Raw genomic sequence first — 24,649 nt, forward strand, 5'->3', positions numbered from 1 at the left:
TTTAATCCACTAGTATCTTAGGAAAGCTCTAACAGAAACCAAGGCAATCTCCGTTAAGGGGCACTTCATGACACACAGTTCCTTTCTAACTAGCAGAAGTGCCCATTTTCCTGCACACTTCCTTAAGTGAGCAAAAGTGAGAAAATAGATTAACTGACTCATTTGGTTCCAATATTCTGATTTGTTGAACCAACTTTTCCCCAATATTGCCAGGCAGTTTCAAAATATATTAACAAATGTACAGTGTACACTTTATACAGATAAAACAAAGCAACATTAGCTTCCACAAAACTAAACTCCGAGTGTGTGAAGGAAGACTGCTCAGAGACAAAGCTGTAATAAACACATCCTACTAATACTACCAAGGCAGTATTTTCTATGCCATTTCCTCTACTTTAGAATTTTCTCAGCGGAAGAGACATCAGCACCAGAAAATAACATTCAAGCCATTTCTTACTAGAATCCAATTACCTGAAGAACTCCTCTTTCCACAGCAAGTAGCAGCTATCCCCTGGTCTACAATGACACAGCAGGGCTGCAAAAGATTTGTAGGGCTCATCTGCTGCCAGGCACTTGATCCCTGCCCTCCTAGAAGGAGGATGCCAGGTCAGGAGGAGGACCTCCAGCTTAGAGCGGGGTTAAGCAGGGCACTCCATTCTGCAAATGAGCCAAAGTTTGCTCCCATTGTTATCTTTAGGTTGATGTCACCACCCTCCAAGGAGTCTCAGAAGCCACTTGGCAGCTCCTAAAGAAACGTTTCTCTTAGACCTATATCATCCAAATAAGCCTCAATTATACTGCGAGGGCAAGCAAAGGTCTCATCACTGCTCTACTGAGGTGCTGTGCTTGCCCAGAGCATCACACCGCAAGTACCAGAAGACTTTTCTCTACACACACCGCTGAACACTGAAACCAGGACAGACTTCTGCACATACCGTCCAATTCGGAAAGTCACTATCGCCCATGGATCCCCTTAAATCTTAAGCCTTCTTCACATCTGCCACCCCCACCCCCACACAAACCAGGGAAGGGGGTTCGGGAGCGGAGGGGTTAAAGTGACAGCCACGACAGCAACTCCTTGGTTTTGTTCAAAAGGTATCACAGAGCCAACACTGTGGACCTACCTTGCTCTCTCCTTTCTCGCCGTTGGGTCTCGTCTCGGGATCGTCGCTGTCCTCAGCGCCTGCACTCTCGACGGGCAGTTCATCCTGAGCCAGCTGCTGCTGCGGCGGCTGGGGCTGGGGTGGCTGTGGCGGCGCCTGGCAGGCTCCGCCAGCCCCCTGGGAGCGGGGGATGGGCTCCGGGCGCTGAGAAACTCCCTCAACATCCATCTCCATCTTCCCATTCACTGGAGGGCAAGACAAAAGCGGAGTGCAGACTTGGCAGCGGCGCCCGGCAGCTACTCAGCTGCCCGTGGCACGCATGGCTCGCCGAGGAGGGGCCGCCTCCCGCGCGCCCTCCCTTCTGCCACCCTTCGCCCGCGCTCCCCGCAGCTCCGCTCGCCTGCTCGGCTCCGGCCCTGGCGGCGTCTGGGCCGGGGAGCGCGAGGAGCGGGTGGCCGCGTGTCCTTGGAGCGCTGGCCTTCAGGCGCCTCCGGCAGTCCCGCTAAGCAGAGCGCATCCCGGCGGCGGCGCCTCCCAGCCGCGCTCCCAGCCTCAGGGCCGCTTGGGGACTTGCTCTGCAGCCCGGCCCACGCTCCTAGCCGCTTTCCAGCGTCTCTTGGGGCCCCTCGGCGTTTCTCCTCCCTACCAACCTTCTGAACAAAGTTGCTGGAAGAACCAACCTGGTCGCCGGGCAAACTGGCAAGAATAGGGACTGTCAGGTGCAAGTGAAATCTACCGTCCCCGCCCGCTGACCAAGCGCCGACCCTCAGCCTTACCCCCTCCCCAACGCAAAGGAGCCAAGGAAAGGAGGGATCTCCGACCTGTGCGAGGTGGTGGCGGCGAGGACTAGAAAGAGAGGAGCGTGCGGAGGGCTGGTGCGCCCACCCCCAACCCCAGGTGATCCCCGCCTCCGCGCTGGCCCTGGTCCCCTCCCTCTCCCGGCCGAGCGCGCCTCCGGGGTCAGTCTCTCCGGGCTGCGCGTGTGTGTATCCCAGAGCTCCGCTCCGGGGTCTGGTCTGCCGCTGGCGGCTCCGCGCAGCACAGCCCTGCTCTAGAGAACTGGAGTAGAGAAGGAGAAGCCAACGGCAAATTCCGGGCAGGAAGTCGACCTACCCTTGCCTCTGGCCAGGTCGCAGGTTAGAACCGGGAAGGGGTGGGGCCCCTCGGGGACAGCGAGGACGCGAGTCTCGCGGCGCACCGGAGTTTGGCGTAAAGGTCGGCAGCAGAGGGTCGATGGGGTAGGAGGAAGGAGAAGCGAGAAGTCGCTGCCAGGCATTTACTGCAATGTGCCCGGGGCGGGCGCCAGCTGGGCGCCGTCTCTTTTTGGTGGTGAGTTCTGTGCTGGAAAAGCGTCCTCAGCAGGGCAGGGCTCCACCCGGAGGCTTCGGTGGTGACCCCAGGGCAAGCAGTGCGTTGCGTCTATAAATTTAAATAGAGATGGCGAGGGTAGACTTGGAATTCTTAAATCAGGGTTCACCACTAGTCAGGTGAACAGGATGACTTCTCAATTTAACACCACTTGATCCTGGGTAGTAGCTTACAACTTCATGGGAACTGCCACTGCAACTCTGCACATCCAGGAGGGACCTTCAAGCAGCTCTGGAGAGAAATGGCGGGTTATCAAGAACCTGTTCAATATTAAATAGAGCCTATTGTTCTGGGCTTTGAATTCTATAATGCTCCCAAATGGATCAGCAGATTAATGAACTATTCATGCATTTCTTAGCAGAGGAGGGTTTTTTTCCACTAGCATGTATCACAGATCACACTTGCTTGATGAAACTGGAAAATTGCATTGCTTATCCCATGAATGCTTTGCATTAACTTAAACACAACTTTTACATATCAAGACACACTGTCCCCCATAGATGCAGTTACACAAGAACACATCATTAGGTTGTATTCCTCAATGCTATCTTTTAATCTGACTCTGCATGTATGACAGAAATTAATTGCCACTTTCATCAGTGTAGACAACCAACCTGGGTAATGCAATGTGAACAAGCTTTTGAAAAAGAAGAAAAAGTTTAGGGACCAAATTACCCATTCTCTTTTTCTTCAGATTTTCTAAAAATCAGATTTCAAGTTCGTTTTCTAAATTGGGAATTGCTGAAAATAGAGTGAGCTCCTCCCCAGTACCTGGTAATAAACCAACAAGCATTATAGAACGTTTACAATGGTAAATTAGATTATATATGTAATGTGCTTAGCAGAGTGTCTTTGTGCATAGCGAGCACCTAATATTGTTATACTGAGAACAGTAAGATGATATAAGTTCACAATGAGTGTTCATCTGAAGACCTTGATTTGCAAAAGAAAAGCTACCAGTTTAAATTACCTTTATTTAAATTTCCTAAAAGATATTTGGTATCTTTAGAGAATGAAGCCCCTTCTGAAGACAGGAAGAAAGTCAATAATATTTTGTGCAATAAAGGTTTGCATTTGTCAGGTTTTTTTTTTTTTTTTCCTACAGTGTAGCAACAAAAATCACATGTCAGTTCAGACAGCAGCAGGAATAGCTGACTGGTAAGTTATTATTCTTCCATGCTTGCTACTTCCAAAATACGTTTGTGAACTTCTTTCAAGGCTTAAATGAAGATTAAATCAAAATAAAGATACAATACTTCAATTAAATTTGTTCTAAATTTAGACATGTCCTTTTAAAGATTCTTATTGTTAAATGCAAATATTTCTCCTTTCTTCTGCCCCTCTATTTTTGGGGGACAGTTTTTTTTAAGCATCTGTCACAAGTAAATATGGACTCGGAAAATATATTACATTTCAAAACTGTTGATTGCACCTAATTATGCATGTAAATTGCTACTTCAAGCATGGAGACAGCTTGCAACATTTTGAAAATTTTGCCCTACTAGTCATCTGAGGTATTTGTGTTACTATTTTGCAGTTGCCTTAAATGACTCTTCATTTCTCAATTAACTTTCCATTAATGATAGGTCTATGAATAATTTTGACCTTTGACTTTCTATTCCCAACTGATTTAAATTAGTCAATCAGCACTTTCAACAACATCACCCTTCTTCCTATTTATACCAGACCTCTTGATTTTTTCAGTGACTGAAATGGGAGTTTACAAAAAGGTGTCCTGGGAGAGTAGTCACTCTTAACTCCTTGCTACTGAGTATGATCCATGAACCAGAAGCTTCCCAACATCTGGGAGTTTGTTAGAAATGCAAAGTCTTGCGCCCTACCCTAGACCTACTGAATCAGAACCTACATCTAACAAGTGATTCCTACCACATTTAAGTTTAAGAGCCAGTGCTCTGGCACATCACATGGTTGGTCTTTCTACATTATAATCATCTATGGGCATTCATTGTTTCCCTAAAATACTACCAAGAAAGGCTCACTAGGAAAACACAATTTAGCAACTTTTTTTTTAAAGACATTATATTCCCCACCACCTCTCATCCTCCAGGATCTTAGTGATGCATAATGAAAAGTTTCATAAATTAAGAATTTATCGGCCGGGCACGGTGGCTCATGCCTGTAATCCCAGCACTTTGGGAGGCCGAGGCGGGTGGATCACCTGAGGTCAGGAGTTCTAGACCAGCCTAGCCAACATGGTGAAACCCCGTCTCAACTAAAAAAATGGAAAAATTAGCTAGGCATGGTTAGCAGGCGCCTGTAATCCCAGCTGCTTCAGGGGGCCTCGGCAGGAGAACCGCTTGGACCCGGGAGGCGGAGGTTGCAGTGAGCCAAGATCGCGCCATTGCACTCCAGCCTGCGGAACAAGAGCAAGACTTCGTCTCCAGAAAAAAAAAAAAAGGATTTATCTATATTGTATCTCTGGTAATAAAAGCATACAGTTTTCTAAAATCAAAAGGCATTAACCTAAAAAGCACTTTGTCTTGAATAATAAACTTGATGAAAATATGTGGAACTAGTTTCTTAGAAACTTGGTTATTCTTGACCTTCTTTCTACTTGAGACTTGAAAGTCCACAGTTTCTTTCTGCTGGGATAACTAACGTCTTCGGTTGCAAGGCAAACAGAAGCTGACAAGTGCTTGTCTGTGCGGTGGCAATCTAATAAAGCTACAATAATTTGGAGTGAGTTTGAACCAAATTATGTGCCCCAATATTTTTAGGGACTATAAAAAATTATTACAAGAATTTCTTTAAATCACACAGATCAACAAATTGTTACTTTAAAAGGCTATCTAGTGTAGTACTTCTCACCTTTAATGTATGTGAAGTCACCAGGAAAATGTTGTAAAAATGCAGGTTATGATTCAGCAGGTCTGGGTTTGGGTGTGAGTCTAAATTTCTAACATTCAGGTAAAGCCAGTGCTTCTAGTCCCCAGACCTAAAGGGTTTGCTTTATTACCATTAATGTTTCTCAAGTTTTAATCGTGGGAAACTTTTTAAAATCTTCAATGCACAGACTACTAAGCCCCAGAAAAATTAAATCAGAATATTTGGGGTGGGATCTAAGCACAGTTTTTAAACCTCTCCAGGTGATTACAATGTGTAGCCAAGATTGAGAAACAGTGCGTGAGTCTGTGAGTGATTCTCCAAGTGTGATTCCCAAACCAGCAGCAGTAACACCTGGGAATTTGTTGGCAATGCACACTCTAGTGTCTATCCTAGACCTACCAAATCAGACACTCTAGAGGTGAGATCCAGCAATCCATGTTTTCACAAGGCATGATTTTGATGCATGCTCAAGTTTGAGATCCACTGCTATGATCAAAGATTCTCTGCTACTGCATGTGAGAATCACCTGGGGAGTGTTCAAAAAACACGATTTCCTCCCCCACAATCAATTAAATTAAAATATCTGAGGGTGAAATCTAACATGTTAATGTTTAAAAGTTCCCCTAGGTGATTCCAATTGTACAGACAAGGTTGAGAAGGATGTCTATAGACTGAATTTTTATGTATGCAAATCAGTGTTTCCATGGAGCAGCAGTTTCTTCTATGCTAGTTTAAAAAAAAAGTTCTTAGTCTGCAAAAATGGAGACCTAGAAAGGTAGACTACTATCCCAATTATCATAGATTCAAATTAGTGTATTCAGTCTTTTCCAATGAGCCATTTTTCCTTCTTGGTAACATGACAGCAGCTTCTGCTATCTCCAGCAGGACTTTGATGTGAAATGATTCAATTTTAACTGGCTATGAAATGTACCCTGGCACCAGCCTGCAGTGATTAACGATTCCTGTGTCAGATTGGTTAACCATCTTCAAGGATGTTGCTGTAAATCAAGTCTCTGCTATTAAGGGCTTTAACACCTTGCTACCCAAAGTGCAATTCACAGATCATCACCTGGGTGCTCGTCAGTATCACCTAGGAGCTGTTTATGAATGCTGACTCTCAGGCCCCACCCCAGACCTACTGATCCACCTTAGGATCCCCATCTGATATGTATGCACATTTAAAATTTGAGAAGCACAGCTATAATGTATCCCCATGATATACAAAAAGATATACCAGCCACTTAATCCTAACTGTTACATCTCTTGGCTCTTCGTGGATGTACATCCATTCTGAGAACCTTGCGGAACTCTTATGCGTAAAGTTCCAATTGCAGAGAAATCTACAAGCATCCTTCCCTTTGTTTTAACCCTTCTAGGTTTAGCACCACCGTCCAGTAGAACTTTCTACAATGATAGAAATGGTCTTTATCTGTGCTCTTCAATAAGTAGCCACCAGCCACATGTGGCTATTGAACAAATGAATTGGCTAATATGACTGAGAAACTGAATTTTAATTTTATTTCATTTTAATTGATTTAAATTTAAATAGCCTTATGTGGTTATTGGCTCTACTATTGAACAGCACAGCTCAAGAGTAATCATCTTTCCTCTTGCTCAATCCATATTCAAGTTCCCAGGTTGCAGCCCCTCCTTCTCAGCTTTTGTATGTATTAATCCCCAGTGAATGCACCAGGAAGAAAAACATCTGCCTTTGCCACCTCATTTACATAATAAGTAACATTATGCTTATTGTTTTGAATGAGAGGAGTTTAACTTGAATTAAATGCCACCAAAAGTTGTCAAAACCTTTTTCATAGTATTCATAATTGCCTAGCTTTAATTTTACAGCCTTTTCAAACATCAGCAGACACAGAATGCATTTGGCAACTGTTTTAAGAAAAAGAGACAAAAGACTGCAAATGGATTCAGAGTACAGGATACATAAAGACATCCCCCCCCACCCCAAGCATCTTGTTGGCGTATAATGGAAAGTTGATTACATTGAGTGCATCTATGTTGAAAGTAAATATCAAAACTTGCAGATTACTCTCAAAATGGAAGGTGAAATGCAAGACAAAAGAGAGATCATAGAGTTAACAGTACTAGAAGATAGCAAATGAAATTCAAAATAGAAATGTACTCAACACTTAGTCTGGATATTAAATATCTATGGAACCAAAGGAATAAGATGGGATGGGATGGGGTGAGATGAGAGGAGAGGGGATAAAACAAAAACACTCATGATTTGAAAACAGAAACCAACCCCCTGGAGCTTTCTCTTCTCTGGGATAAGAATAACAACAACCACACTTATAATTGCACTGCCTATCATTGCTTAAGTGTGCTCTGTACATTATCCCCTATAATCCTTTCAATAACCATGTAAGGTGGGTATGATCAGGAAAAAAATTATTCCGGAGATTTGGATTAGTATTTTAACTAACACACCTCAGGAAGGCAGAATAAAAATAAGCAAATCCCTACTAGAGAGGGAAGAGGATAGTGTTAAAATAAAGTCAGCCCTTTTCTTTGATTGAAAAATGACGTGCATCACTTCTAAGCTGAATTAGCCACAACCTGTCTTATAAAAGGAGGCTAACACTAGGAAAATATTTCATCAGGGTCTGTGCCTTGCCCAGCTGCTGATTTGGTACTGTGTGATTCAAAATTATTCCCACAAAGAAATGTGTAGCTAAGGGCAACAGTCTCACTTCTGCAGGATGGTCACTTCATAGCAACTGAAACCAATAAATAGACTGTTGTTGTCCTCAGGAAAGAAACTCCAAGGGACTTCAGATAATATGATTTCAGGAGGCTGGCTGGGAGCTCAGACACCATTCAAAACATCTTGACTTTCATGAGGGCTTCTTAAGACCCACCTCACTCAGACATTGTTTTCTCAAAAACGGAGGGCAAGTTTATTCATAATCCACATCAATCCAGTTGAAAAGGGAGGGAGCAGAGTGAGGATGAAAGAAGACAAAAATATTTACTCCTTCAGTGATGAACTAAGAGGGCCAAACTCGGTTCTGTGTTTCTACACCTTTGCTGACATCTTAATAAAATTAAGCCACAAACCCTAATAGTTGTCTTGAGCAATGTTTGGAAGATGCACCACCCTTTACTTGCTCACACACGTTTCTTAACAGATGACTAAAATTTTACGTGTAGTTTGGGGACATAAGAATTCCCAGGATTCTGAATTTTAATTTTGGGGTCACCCAAAAATGTTTCCAGACCTTTTCAGTTTGAAGAGCAGTCACATTCTGCCCAAGCAATATCAGAGCAATTCTGCCTTAGTGAGGTGGCCCATTCGGCTTCCTGAATCTTGTGCAGAATGTCAGCTTTGCTGAGCTGGTTCTGATAATTGGTGCTTCTGAATGTTTAGGTGTGGTACTCAGAAATGCAGTCCCTCTCCTATGATCTCCCGCATTTGATTAATTCTGTGCCCTTTACTTTGATTTGGGCCTCCCAGCTTGGATTCCTGGTTGCCATACTGGGGATCTTTTTTATTTCTTTTCTTTCTTTCTTTCTTTCTTTCTTTCTTTCTTTCTTTCTTTCTTTCTTTCTTTCTTCCTTCCTTCCTTCCTTCCTTCCTTCCTTCTTTCTTTCTTTCTTTCTTTCATCCTTCCTTCCTTCCTTCCTTCCTTCTTCCTTTCCTTTCCTTTCTTTTCTTTCTTATTTTTGAGACAGACTTTTGCGCTTGTTGCCCACGCTGGAGTGCAATGGCACGATCTCAGCTCACCACAACCTCTGCTTCCCAGGTTCAAGGGATTCTCCTGCCTCAGCCTCCCAAGTAGCTGGGACTACAGGCATGCGCCACCATGCCCAGCTAATTTTGTATTTTTAGTAGAGACGGGGTTACTGGGGATCTTTGTTGCATATTTACATTTACTGGGATCTTTGCTGGACAGTGGAGCCATAGAGATGAAGCATGTGGTAGTCTTTGCTTTGTAAACAACAGCAATATGGATACTTAAGGTATGCCACAAAATACTATGAGAGTACCAGAAAGAAAAAAGTTAGTACACACCCACTTACCCCAGGAGTTTCAGCAACCAGAGTGTTCTCCCTGTGTATCCCTTAGGAGTCTTAAACAGGGAACCCAACAAACCCAAGTTCTTAAGCTGAGAAATAAGGCCAAAGAATATCTAGGGCCAAAATATCACCTCTATTACTGACAACATCTAGGTTGGAGGATGTAGCTTGTGTCTGTAAGCAAATGGACTTCCTATTTATGAACACTGAGATCAGGCAGACAAATTCACCCAGTCACAAACAGTGTGGGCATGTGCCCTGCAGGCAGCTAGCTCCCAGAAAGAAAAAGGAGGAGGCCAGCAAACTCAGTCCATCTTTTCCCAAATTCACTAGGCAGACAAGAAACCTCTCCTGGGGAAGAGGGAGTGAAAGAGTTGAGAGAGGCCAGAGTTGCTGTGCTAGTTGAACTCCACACACATGGAAAGAAATAGATATGGGGAAGAAGTGTTATGCTTCCCAAGTGAATCCTGCTTCAATTTCAGCCCTGTATCCTGTATCCCATGTCCCAATCCCCGTTGCCGACTGCTGTCTCCTGCGGCGGAGGAGAACTCTGGAACATAGCATGGATAGCTCCATTTCCTGCCTCATGTATCCACTTACTGGCCCTATAGGACTGCTCAGTCACCATCAGCTCTACCAGCCACACTTCCCTCAGTTGCAGAACTAACTACAACTAACAACAACCTAGACATGGTTGGTCAGAATTAACATTCCTGGTACAAAGCTGTCAAGAATTCAACTCCTGACCCGGCTCTCATTAGCGTCATGCTCTTATCTCCTGAGCAAACCAGAAATTTTACGAAGGTATAAAGCTTGCAGAGGAGGTGCTCTAGCAAGTACCTTTTATCTTACAAGTGCCTAATAAATATTACATTTTCATAATTTGGCTTTTTAAACCACAAATTATCTTTCATACTCTCATGTAGTATGTTTTAGAAGGCCCACCTAATGCAGTGCCTTGTACATGGTGGGAGCTAAATAAATGTTTTAGAATGAATATTAAAAACCTTTTATGTGAATGACTTTGCATATCATCTCAGAAAATTTAGTCTTCAAAAAAGTAAAACAAGAACAGTCTATTTGGAACCTAGGTTTTCACCATGGATTTACTATGATCACGTTTGTGTCAATTTCGCTGAACTATTGTAGGAAGGTAATTGCAACTTCACACAGATATCTTTTCTGAGCCTCCATTTCCCTATTCGTGAAATAACATGTAATGTGTTCAACTCAAAAACTGAGATTACAATAGTAGATATCTTTTGACTAGTTAATTGCACACTGAAAGTATCAAATAATCAAGTGAAGGTGGGAAACCTGTAGTTTTTAATAGTATGCTTTCATTTGCATCTCTTCTCCTATTTCTAGATATTGATCCCCTGGTCATTATGTTCTTTATCTGTACACTTTGCTTTCCATTTTGAAATCAGAGCATAACAAACATGTACCACTATGGCAAATAATTAGATGCAACATTTTGGAAAATGATAATTTAAATGTACATACAAAACACATAAGAAAAAATAACCCACAGAGGCAGTAATAAACATAATAAATAATCCTCTAAGGAGAACCAGAAGTGTGTGGATGATGAGTTAGAAGGTGCACCTGGATAAATTTCTAGAGAAAAGAGAAGGACTACTATACTGGAGAAATAGAAATTTTGGTGGGTGATACACACCTTTTTCATATTTTGATATTCTCACATACCTTTAGAATAGCATACATGCTTAGAAATTAAGACATACAGAGATGCCAACTGTTTACTTCTTCTCACTATTCTCTCTCTTTTTACCCCTTAGTATTCAGGCTCCCAGCCCTCTGCTCTGTCGACACTGTTCTGTTGTGTGTCACTCATCACCTCTCCACTGCAGGAATCAATGGCTTTGTGGTTCCTTTATCTTCATCATCTGTCTGTCCCTTATTTCACTCAAATTTTATCAAAAACAAATTTCAAATTAAAGACCCTCAAATTTTCTGAAGAAAAATTGAGTGAAATAATCAATCTTACACAGTCTTAATTCCTCCTCCTTTTCTGACTAATCCCTCACCAACTCTCATTTTTATTCTTTGTTCCCTATCCATCCCCAAGTGACCTGTTCTACTCCATGAATATTCTCTCTTGAGAGCTCACGAAACTTTAACTTTCTTGAAATAGCACTCATTATTAATCACCAGAGAGATTAAACACACCACTAGGCATTTAATGTATAACATTTCTTTATTTATCATAACAGCCTCATTGCAATAAGCATTGCTAGCTCCATTTTATGCCTGAGAAAAGTGAGGTTCTGAAAGTATAAATACAATGCCTAAAGCCACAATCCTGGTAATAGCAGAACCAGGCATTTGAATTCAGGCCTCTCAGACTCAAACTTCATGATCCTTTCCACCTATATATGTCAATGATCTCTTGCTATATAACAAATTACCCCCAGAACTTAATACTCTAAAATAATAAAAATCGTTTATGATGCTCACACAACTGCAATTCAGACAAAGCTTGGTAGATGTGACATGCCTCAGCTCTATTCCACATCAGCTGGAGCAGCTCCAGTGGGGGCTAAAAGCTCCACATTGAAGATGGCTCACTCATGTGGCTGGCAAGTTCATATTAGCTGTTGGCTGGGGCTCAAGGCCTGTGGGCCAGGGGCCTCTGTTCCTCTTCACATGAGCTCACCAAAGGCCGCTTGGGCTTCCTCACAACATGGTGGCTGTGTTCTAGGAGCAAAGAATCTACTAGAACAAGGCAGAAAGCTACCAGAACAAGGCCATTTCTTCTATACACTGTTGATCAAGGCAAACACAAAGGCCTACCCAGGTTCAAGGAGAGAGGACATAGTCTCCATCTCTTGATATGGAAGTAGTAAAGTACTAAAAGAGCATGTAGGATAAGAGAAAACCCTGTTGCAGCAATATATGGAAAAAACAGGCTGCTAAATGATGATTCCTCTATAAATCCCATCTATGAAGATGACTTTCAAATTTGTCTTTAAGCCCTGACATCTCTTCTGAGGCCAGTTCCATACTTCTGATTGTCTGTCAGAATTTTTCAAAAACCAAATTCACAAAGCTCTTTATTAAAACCAGGTTTTATCCAATTCTTTGTTATTTATGTTAACAGCACAATTCTTCATAATCATCAAGGCTGAACAGCTCACATGCAGTTTTGGCTCTTCTTTCTAGCTCCCCACATCCAAACAGTTGCTGAAACCTATTCATTGTGTTTCATTAAACAATTATTCATTTATTTATTTTAAAAAATGGTATTGAGTACTTACTATGTATCTGGCCCTGAAATGGTTAATGTTAGTTATTAGTGATGGAGATAGCATAGTACACCCACACACATATCTATGAAAAAATATATATATCAACTGTATTTACACACACACATAATGTCTTTGCTCTTGAGTAGTTTGCAGACTTACGTAGAAAGAATAGAAAAATCAAAATGTTAAAATTGTTATTATAAATATTATACTCTAAGTAAACTCATGGTGCTGAGGTTGCAGAGGAAAGAAACACTAACCTAGGTTTGGGGTGAGTGAAAGGTAACAAGAGAGGGCCGGAGAAGAAAGTGAACCCTAATCTGATTTTAAAGGAAGAGCAAGAGTTTTATTACATCTGAGCTCACACTTTACAAACAAACCAAAACAAAACAGTATGCCGCTTTGCTCAGGGTGACTTGAAGTTGGTTGGCCAAGAGATAGTTTCTGAACCATTGAATGATAACCAAAGCTAAACCTCTGTTCAAATATATATACACTCTTAATAAATGTGTCTAACTTCTAGAAAGTGAATTAATTTAATAATAGTCAGTATCACTGAGCACTGAGGTATTTGAAACTCAATGTAGAGAGATTTTTTAAAATTGCTTTTTAAACAAGAAAGAAAGAAGCCTTTCACAGACTAGTGTGCTGGTATTTTGCCACGTTGCTCTTAGATCCATTTCTCATTGTTTGTTGTGTTCCCTGCTCTGCTCTGTGTCACAGGAAACTACATATCTGGGCTCTTTTGCTAACTGATCTCTGGGTAGTTTCAGTCCATAGGAGGTACTGGTAGAAGATGGCAGGGTGTAAGGAGGGGAGACGCTAGGGTATTTATTCCCCTCTCTCCTGCCTCAGCTGCATCCAGCAGCAACTACATCTCCTCTGTGGCTCCAGCTCTTGCCAGACAGACAGATCCTCCTTCAGTTGCCCTAGGTCTCACTGGGCAGCAGCCCCACACACCCCCACCACTGTGGTTTTAGTTACCACTATGTGGCCCCAGATTCTAGGACCAGGTAATACACCTTCCTCTCTGTGGAATTCTAGCCCTAGGGCTGGGAACAGCCTCCTGCTCTTGCCAACCTCTGGGTGAATTCATCATCTTCTGCTGGCCATCCCATATGTGACTGAATCTATCACACTGTCTTCCATTTGAAAGGCTAGAGTGGTAACTGGTTTCCTGACTGAACTCCGACTGGTAATACTTAGCACATTTTAAAATTATTTTTAAGTGTGGTAAAATACACATAGAAAATTTTCCAACTTAACCATTTTAGGTATACAAGTCAATGGCGTTAAATAAATTCACATTGCTGTGCAACCACCACCACCATCCGTCTCTAGAGTTCTTCTCATTTGCAAGCCTGCAACTCTGTACCCATTGACAATAACTCCCTATTCCCCTCAAACCCTGCCCCTGGCAACCACCCTTCTACTTTCTGTCTTTAGGAATCTGACTATTCTAGGTACTTCATATGTGTGAAATCACACAGTATTTTTCCTTTCCTGACAGCCTTGTTTTACTTAACATAATGTCCTCAAGGTTCATTCATTTCATAGAATGTGTCAGAATTTCATATCCTTTTAAGAATGAATAATACTCCATTGTTATATATATATATATATATATAATGTGTGTGTGTGTGTATATATATATATATATATATACACACACACATATATACGCACACAACATTTTGTTTATCCACTCACCCCAGATGGACATTTATGTTGCTTTCACCTTTTGGCTACTGTAAATAATGCTGTCATGAACATTCACATAGGAATATCTCTTTGAGTTCCTGCTTTCAGTGCTTTTGGGTATATACACAGAAGTGGAATTGCTGGATCATATGGTAATTCCTATTTTTAATTTTTGGAGGAACTACTGTACTGTTTTCCAAGCAGCTATAGCATTTTACATTTCCACCAACAGTGTAAAAGAGTTGCAATTTCTCTGTATCCTTTCCAACATTTATTTTCTGTCTTTTTGATAATAGCCATTCAAGTGGGTATGAGGTAGTATCACATTGTGTTTTTTAATTCACTTTAATGCCAGAATAGTATCTTAGAGTGGTAAAAAATTTTTGTTTCAACTATGTCTTCTAGTCATATGGTAAGCAGTAGGCAGGATTTCTGGCATTAAGTTTATTCCTGCTCTATGTTTCCATGACAAATTTAAGTAAGAGCCTTACCAGCACCCAACAACTGAGGCCCAATGAGGATTTCAGATCCCACTTCAGCCACTCACTCTATGACCTTGGACAATTTATCCACCCCCCTCTCTGATCTCAGTTTTCTCATCTCTCACTTTGTGAATAATAACCCATGCCTTGCATAGCTAGAATAATATTTTCCCTTCATATTTACTTACATTCCAGATTCTTAGTTTTAAATATTTGATGCTTCACATCTTGCTACCTTGTTTAGATAGTGAAAACTTCATATGCTTTTGTTGATACAGTATCAATAAAAAGAACTGAAAATGTGCACATGTTGCTTTCCCTCCTGGCTAGGACTGCAAAAAGTAGCTAATTAAGAGTGCAAGTCCCTGATGTCTGATGAATATAATTTTAAATTCTAACACCACTACCAGTATATGTATGACTTTGGAAAGTCACCTAAATTATTTAATTTCTCTGAACCTCAATTTCCCCACCTGTAAAATGGGGATAATAACATTTCCTACACCTTTGGGTTGTTGTGGCGATTAAATAATATAATTACATAAAGCTCTCATTACATTTATAAATTCCTACTAGGTATTATTAGACTCTATTCGAACTGCAAATTTAAAATTTAATAGACCCACTGTTGAAAGATTTCAAATATTCATTGAAATATTTTCATATCATGCAGGGGATTTTAGTTTGGGGTTATTTGAGGACGTGCTAATAAAGACTATTTCAACCCCAATTTTTAGCTCTTACTTGGGTGTCTGAAACTCCAGGGTGCATAGTAACTTTGTATCAGTTAGGTAACTGCCTGTATGAATTGGACAAGCTCTAGCCACCTGGTCTTTCAGTATGTTTGAATGTTGGAATTCTATGGCATTGTGCTTTTTGTGTAGCACAGGAAGTCAGAAGTCTAGATTTTGATTAACAATCCCAAACAGAGCTAACCGTGTTCTTCTTACGAAGGCATAACTTATGCTCAACCACAGTCCATACCCCTCAGGAGTGTGTAACGACCGTAACTCATTCATTTCTCATTCCTTAAGAGAGCAAATTAAGCATAATCTCTACCTCATTCATTCAGCCCTTCATTTCACAAACCTTTCCTGAGCACTTGTACTAGGCTCTAAGAACTATGCCAGAAATACAGAAATGCAAGACATAGCTCCAGCCCTCCAGGATCTCAGGAGACTGACAATCAGCACTACGTGCTGTGGGAACCCAAATGGTGTCTAACTCTCAGTCTGAGGTGTCAGGGAGGAAGCAGTGGCTGGGCTGAATCTGGAAGGATGAGGAGATGTCAACAAGAAATAATAAAAGGGAGGGAGCATCCTTCCTGTTCAAAGTGGAGAGAACAATAAGTACAGAGCAAAACGATGAGTCTAATGTGGTACATTGCAGAAACTCCAGTGTGTAAAGGAGAAATGAGAGGTGGGTGGAAAGGTTGGCTGGACCCAGATTGTGAAGGTGCTTCTATATCATGGTAATGATGCTGGTATTTTAAGCAAGGAATAAGATGTGGGAGATTTCATGATAACCCTATAGAGAAAAGTAAGATAAGAGGGCAAGGAAACCAACTAGGGGACCAGAGCTGTAAGAGAAGCAAGAAATAAGATTTTGAATAAGAGAGCAACCACAAAAGAAAGAAGAGGTGCTGTATTCTAGAGGGAATTAGAAGCAAAATCAACAGGACGGAGTGAGTCATTAGATGTACCTATTGCTTCTAAATTAAGAATGTCAAGATCACTGAGCAGACTATAAATGTTCTCTGACCACATGTGGGTACACCAAGCAAGGCTTCAAAAGATGGCCAAAGTAAGAGCAAAATCAATGTGCCATGTAGTCAGACTCCAACCAAATCTGACCTGTTTTTACCAACTATGCATTGAAATGTCAGAGGGCAATGAATTCTATGGGATTTTTGTTGAATAGAAAAAAAGAAAGAACCCATACTTTCCTGGTAGTGCAAATTTTTGTGTCTGTGTTTATAGTGCTATTTATTCTGAAAGCTCTCTTCAGTCTTTTACAGGAAACAAAGTATATGCTTTTCAGTGTCAATCATCAGACAGCTAAAGACTCTATTTTTCATTGTCATTAAGCAAATCTTCACCTACACAAAACCACTTTGTTTTTAAGGATCTCTAAATAAATAACATTTACTAACCTTACTGATATTTACTAACCTCACCCATTCTATTTCTTAAAACACCTTGCATGAAGAAAAGTCTCCTCATACTTACTGTAACTCTCTCATATGTCCAGGTAAGTCTCTTTCTTCTCATGTTCTCTGGGGTATGTTGAAGAATAGCTGTTTTATGAAAGGGATAGATTTGTTTTTGACTAGCTCTTGTGAGTGAAAATGATTTCTTCCTCAGAGATCAACACAAGGTGAACTACACTAAATGTAATTTGCTGCAAATTACACTTCCCAGATTCCACAGCTAATCACTCACCATTTATAAATAAAGGAATTTTGGTTTACAATAGGAGAACTAAAGACTTTGAACACCAATTCCAGAACTAGGCTTATTGTCAAACATTTTCTTGCCTAACAGTTTTTATGTAATTTAGAATAAGGCAACCTTTATGGAGTTTATAGTCGAAAGACACGATTTTGGGATATACTTGGCATATGTCTTATGGTAATTCTCCATGCCTCAGAAAGTCTTAGTAAGCTGGATGACTGGGTCTTCCCATGGTTAAGTATTGGCCACATTTTGGGAAGATGTTGGCAGGCTGGATATTGGGTGACTGAAATCCAGATTTGGAACCCAGAGAAACAAAATGAGAATACAGAGTGAAAGGTAGGGCCAATTCAAGGCTGGATGAAGAAAGAAACTGCAGGGGTTTTTTTTTTTTTTCTAGTCAAGATGTTTTGGGCTGCAAGTCAAGGAAAACCCACTCAAATTGTTTTAACAACAAAAGAAATTTATTAGTTCATGGAACTAAAATGTATAGAAATAATATAGTTTCTAAAACAGTTTGAAGTGGGCTCTGACTTTATTTCACTTCTATTCTCTTGGATCTATCTTTCTATATTGTGCCATCTTTGTTCTCAGGTTGGCTCCGTACTCATTGTACGTAACCCCCCATGAACTAATCACCATGACCAGGAAAATATCATCTCGTTGACACAAGCCAATCATGTCTTGCCCTTGGGTATGAGTATGGTGGTCAGTCCTACCAAACCATATGCCTACCACAATAGAAAAGGAGTGGAATAGATGCTAGAGAGGCATCAATCCCACAACAATACCCAATAAATTCGTAGTCAATGAGTGCGGGAGGGCAGAGCCAGAAAAGAAGGGAGACAAAATAAATTGAAAGCAAAATAGTCATAGCACCATCATCAGACTCAATCCACCCAGCACAAGAGAATCTCACACTGGAGCAAAGCTAGCCTAGGATGACAGGATGATTGCATTTTTCCTGTTGTTCCTAAGAATAACTTTTGAGGGAGGTTTGAAGCCAACACCTACATTCGTGACAACCATGTCCTCATTTAAGTTATTAAGAAAAGAACAATGGTGTTTCTTTCATGGCAGTAAATCTCCATGCTAGAATAAGAAAAAGAGACATTCATTTTTTTTTCAAGCAACTAATGTGCTAGTTAGTAAATATCTGCTCTTAAGGACAAAGTCGAACTCAGAAACATTGAACATTTTATGAAATAAAACAGCTTGTTTCCTAAGAATTACACTATGTGCAGTGACAGGCTGTTCTAGTACTGACTGATTCCTTCAATAGGAACAAAAAGTTTATACACCAATATTGAATAGGGAAGGGAGAAGGGTCATAGACATAGGGAAAGTGCATTTTATAATTTATCAAGATCTGAGTACAAAGACCGTGTGTTTTGTTTTTGTTTATATTAAGAAGGTCCCTCGGAGAATAAATCAATTAGTAAATATCTTTCACAGTGCTTAGCAAGTAGTAGGTACTCAATAAGTGTTCATCGAATTAAAGTATTTATTGAGTACCTTGTAAGTACTGTGACAGGCATTGATGGTAGCTTAGCAGACACTGCATGTCCCTTGGCACTCACCATGTCTGAGTACATGGATTGCTCTTGTTAAAAGCATCTAAAACCCTCTGCTTGAGGGAGATGCTTAGTCCATACAAGTGGTAGGCTGGAGGTGCTTGGAAGTTAGCATTGCTGGGAGCAACTTTCTACCAATGATGGATGGAAATGACTAGTTAAATATTCTAGCTTCTTTGCCCCTTAGGTAGGAAAGCTCTACATTGTCTCCCAGAGGTCCTGAGTAGGACTGAGCTGCAGTTGCCCACAGCACTAACCTGCTCATCAATACATCTTTCTACCCATCCATTTTTCATTTTTCCACTCTCCTGCCAGTGCTTCTTGGGATCATCTCCTAAATCAGCTCTTTTTGCTTGCAAAGTTGTCTCATGACTAGCTTCTAGAGGAACACAGCTTATGACAGTGGCTCTCCTAATAGCATTCTCCCTTTCTTTCTGTCTAACAGATCCCAAATATTTTGGAGAGAGGCAATAAGCCTATCCCCAGGATATGAATTATTATTGGGATACACCAAACATGACAATCTCATTTCAGTTTCTACAGCCCAGTCTTGCAGATATGATCACCCTAGTCAATGAGACGTAAGCATAAAACTAATGAAAATTTTCTGAAGAAGCTATTGCTATCATAACAAAAAGTTATAGATGTGACTGACTTCTTTCTGCCTTAAATGTAATCATGGTACCTGGAAAGAGCTACAGCAAAGAGATCATAGCAAAAATTTTGCTGGCTGCAACATCATTGACCTACTGAGCCAACAACAACAATGGCCCATCTCCAAGACTTCTTGTTATGAGAGAAGATAAAGCTTTATTTGTTTGTCAAATTTATTCAGATTTCTGCTACATACAGTCAAAAGCAATCCCAACCAATACAAATATGTTAAGGGTTGAAAGAGATAATAAAGGAACAACTCATGACTGTTTCACTGGGGAGTGAAAACTAAGTTATAAAACAATTAGACCATTTTTATTAACTCTAAGATAATGGGTGTGATGTAATAGTTTGTTCAAGCACAGGTTGAACAACTAATCGGGACAGATTAAAGGGTTATAGGATGTTTAAGACTAGAGGATATTTTAAGTCCCTTCCAGCCTTAAGTTTCTATCATTCTCTCACTACAGGGAAGGAAATAATTGGAGGAGTAGTCCCAGCAGTAAGAGAGAAGAAAGAAAGACATGGGCCTTGGAAGATAGATAGGATATGAGTAAAATGAAACAAAGAGCATTGCAATTAGAGCAAGGTGTTGGAAATGTATGCTGCAGAAATACTGCCTAAAACATGGAAGTCCCATAGCTGAAAGCACCAAACTTGGGTCCCCCTCTCCCCACCAAAATGAAGACAGAATGCAGCTGGAGATGATGAATTTCAGTGTGGATGTAGATGTAGACATAACAGCCATTTCAAAAGAGCATGTTTCACCTGTAATATCTGCTATAACTGAAGTCAGCTGATCTTGCTTTTAAACCCTTTTAGGAATTCAAAATCAGCTCAATGGATAATGACAAAAGTGTTAACTTCTGTGACACCATTCTCTAAAGATGAAACCATAATGTCATCAGGGGTGGTGTTAAATGCCAGACTGAAGAGAAAGTGGAAGAGACTGATACAGCGGAATGCAAGGATACTGGACCCCTGAGAGCAGCCTGTTGTCATTGCTTGGCATTTACAGCATCTGTAATTCATTAGCTATTCTTTAGCAAAACCCTGTGAAGTAGATTCATTTCTTTTTTAATGAGGAAACAGAAAGAAGATCCAGGAATGAGCTCAAAGCAACCAAAAAAATCTTTTCAGTAGTAAGATAAACAAATGTTACCATGAGTCTGAAAGCTAGAATTCTACAAGGGGAAGAAATATATGGCCCCTGCTAATTTTAACCAGGACCATTGCCTGTGTAATTGCAATAATAATAAAAGCTACTGGTATCTATGTTTTACAAAGTGCTATTAACTAAATTACCTCATTCAAACCACACACACACACACACACACACACACACACACACACACACAACAGAAGGTAGGAAAGTCAAAAATTAGATCCTCATTTTACAAAGGGGAAAACTGAGGCCCATAGAGGTTAAGCAATCAGCCAAATTAACCAACGAAGACCACCTAGCTGGCAAGGAAACAGAATCCCATGCAAACTCCCATTATCTGTTTATTACCCCTCCCTATCATGTAGGTTTTGGCTACAACAAACCAACCTGATGGCCAAGTCTGGTTAATCCTGGAGTGCCAAGATACAGGCCAACACACAGATATGTAACTTGTTAGTAATTATGTAATTCACTCAACTCACTGAATTAATTATTTATTAAATGCTGACCATGTGTCAGACACCATGCTATGTGCCCTGGGTCCTTAGGGAAAGAAATTGTAAACTCCTGGCCTTGAGGAGTTTACAGTTCCCTTCAAAGGACCCAAGTGTCTTTGAGTTACTCTCCTCATATCTGAGGCAGAATCCCTTCCCAGGAGAGGCACTTTCAGTTCACTCTGGTGCTGGAGTGACACCTGCTATGATTTGCTGACTGGATCACAAAAGACATGGAGAATTATAAAAGTGAATAAAAAAGAATGGTGAGGGACACTAAGAAATTCACTCAAAACCATAAAATTACGTGGAAATTAAATAACCTACTCCTGAATGACTTTTGGGTAAATAATGAAATTAAGGCAGAAATCAAGAAGTTCTTTGAAACTAAAGAGAATAAAGACAAAACATATTAGAATCTCTGGAACATAGCTAACACAGTGTTAAGAGGGAAATTTATAGCACTAAATGCTCACATCAAAAAGTTAGAAAGATCTCAGTTTAACAACCTAACATCACGATTAAAAGAACTAGAGAACCAAGAGCAAACCAAGCCCAAAGCTAGGAGAATACAAGAAATAACCAAAATCAGAGCTGAAATGAAGGAGATTGAGACACAGACACACACACACACACACAAAACATTCAAAAGATCAATGAATCCAGGAGGTAGTTTTTTGAGAAAATTAATAAAATGGATAGGCTGCTACCTAGACTAATAAAGAAGAAAGGAGAGAAGATTCAAATAAGCACAATTAGAAACGACAAGGGGAATATTACCACTGATCCCACAGAAATACAGATGACCATCAGAGAATATTATGAACATCTCTATGCACATAAACTAGAAAATCTAGAAGAAATGGTCAAATTCCTGAACACATACACCCTCCTAAGACTGAACCAGGAAGAAACTGAATCCCTGAACAGATCAATAATGAGCACGGAAATTGAGTCAGTAGTCACTAGCCTACCAACCAAAAAAAGCCCAGATTCAGATTCACAGCTGAATTCTACCAGATTTACAAAGGGTATCTGGTACTATTTATTCTGAAACTATTCCAAAAACTTGAGTAGGAGAGACTCCTCCCTAATTCATTCTATGAGGCCAGCATCATCCTGATACCAAAACCTGGCAGAGACACAACAAAAAGAAGAAAACTACAGGCCAATATCCTTGATGAACATCAGTGCAAAACTCCTCAACAAAATACTGGCAAACCGAATCCAGCAGCCATTAGAAAGCTTATCCACCATGATCAAGTATCCCTGGGATGTAAGATTGGTTCAACATATGCAAATCAAGAAAAGTGATTCATCACATAAACAGAACTAAAGACAAAAAAAAAAACACATAATTATCTCAATAGATACAGAAAAATCCCTCAATAAAATTCAACATCCGTTCATGTTAAAAACTCTCAATAAACTAAGTATTGAAGGAACATACCTCAAAATAATAAGATCCACCTATGACAAATCTATGGCCAACATCATAGTGAATGGGCAAACGCTGGAAGCATTCCCCTTGAAAACCGGCACAAGACAAGGATGCCCTCTCTCACCACTCCTATTCAACATAGTATTGGAACTTCTGGTCAGGGCAATCAGGCAAGACAAAGAAATAAAGAGCATTCAGATAGGAAGAGAGGAAGTCAAATTATCTCTCTTTGCAGATGACATTATCTTATATCTAGAAAAACCTATAGTCTCAGTCCAAAAGCTTCTTAAGCTGATTAACAACTTTAGCAAAATCTCAGGATACAAAATCAATGTGCAAAAATCACTAACATTCCTATACACCAATAACAGTCAAGGCAAGAGCCAAATCAGGAACACAATCCCATGCACAATTGCCACACACACACATACACACACATACACACACACAATACCTAGGAATACAGCTAACCCGGGAGGTGAAAGATCTCTGCTAGGCGAACTACAAAGCACTGCTCAAAGAAATCAGAAATGATGCAAACAAGTGGAAAAACAATCCATGATCATGGATAGGAAGAATCGATAGTGTAAAAATGGCAATACTGCCAAAAGCAATTTATAGATTCAATTTATAGTTTCCTATTAAACTACCATTGACATTCTTCACAGAACTAGAAAAAAACTGTTTTAAAATTCATGTGAAACCAAAAAAGAACCTGAATAGCCAAGACAATCCTAAACAAAAAGAACGAAGCTGGAGGCCATGCCATCCAACTTCGAACTGTCATCCAGGGCTACAGTAACCAAAACAGCATGGTACTGGTACAAAAGCATAGACCAAGGGAAGGGAATAGAGAACCCAGAAATAAGGCCACACACATACAACTATTTGATCTCTGACAAAATTGACAAAAACATGCAATGGCAAAAAGATCCTCTGTTCAATAAATGGTGCTGGGAGAACTGGCTACCCATATGCAGAAGACTGAAACTGAACCCCTTTCTTACACCATATACAAAAAACTACTCAGCTATAAAAAGAAATGAAATAATGACATTTGCAGCAAACTGGATGGAATTGGAGACCATTATTCTAACTCAGGGATGGAAAACCAAATATTGTATGTTCTCACTCATAAGTGGGAACTAAGCTATGAGGACATAAAGGCATAAGAATGATACAATAGACTTTGGGGACTTGGGGGAAAGAGTGGGAGTGGGGTGAGGGATAAAAGACTACACATTTGGTACAGTGTACACTGCTTGAGTGATGGGTGTAACAAAATCTCAGAAATCACCACTACGGAACTTATTCATGTAACCGAACACCACCTGTTCCCCAAAATCTTATTCCAGAAAAAAAGAGCTCACTATCAAAAAACAAAGACAAAACAAAACAAAACAAAGAAAGGGATGGAAGGGGATAACATTAGAATGGCAACGGGTCATGCAATGGAGTTCAGATAGAAGATCAGAGAGGGAAGAACGGGATAAAGGAGTTAGGGAGGTAGATTATGGATGATGAAGCACAGGTTAGCAGTGTTTACTAGTAGTTCTGGTTCTCCTCTTCTCCCAACACAAGAGAAGATTATGCTTCTTTAACCCCATGGAGTTAGGCAAGGCTGTGTGACTTCCTTTGGCCTGTTAAATAAGAGTGGAAGTGACAGGTGTCTCTCCTGGATGGAAGCACTTCAAAGCTCGTATGTGATTCCCCTTGCATTCTCCTCTGTTAGAATGTTGAGATGGTGATGTCAGTCACATGGCCAACTCTCTGTCAGCCTGTGTCCCTGAGTGACAATGATAATATAGCATCCCTCAAGTGACATGCTTTAGACATGAAGTGTGAGTGATAAATAAATCTGTGTTGTTTTAATCCAAAAAAAAGATGGATTAAAAAGATTTAAATGTAAAACCCACAACTATAAAAATCCTGGAAGACAACATAGGCAATACCATTCTGGACAAAGGAACAGGCAAAGATTTCGTGACAAAGACACCAAAAGCTATTGCAACACAAGCAAAATTGACAAATGATATCTAAACAAACTAAAGAGCTTC

General features: G+C 40.5%; 1 protein-coding gene across 1 annotated transcript; it reads left to right on the forward strand.

Moving 5' to 3' along the window:
- Positions 1-521: 521 nt before the first annotated feature.
- LOC115834667 lies at positions 522-21,117 on the forward strand. Its single transcript, XM_030810060.1, has 4 exons — positions 522-606; positions 1,096-2,239; positions 3,577-3,629; positions 19,963-21,117. The coding sequence occupies exons 1-2, from the start codon at positions 522-524 to the stop codon at positions 1,758-1,760; spliced, it is 750 nt and encodes a 249-aa protein (XP_030665920.1). The 3' UTR covers positions 1,761-2,239; positions 3,577-3,629; positions 19,963-21,117.
- The last annotated feature ends 3,532 nt before the right edge of the window (positions 21,118-24,649 follow it).

The sequence above is a fragment of the Nomascus leucogenys genome, chromosome 4 (assembly GCF_006542625.1).
Source record: "Nomascus leucogenys isolate Asia chromosome 4, Asia_NLE_v1, whole genome shotgun sequence".
In the NCBI taxonomy this organism is placed as follows: domain Eukaryota; kingdom Metazoa; phylum Chordata; class Mammalia; order Primates; family Hylobatidae; genus Nomascus; species Nomascus leucogenys.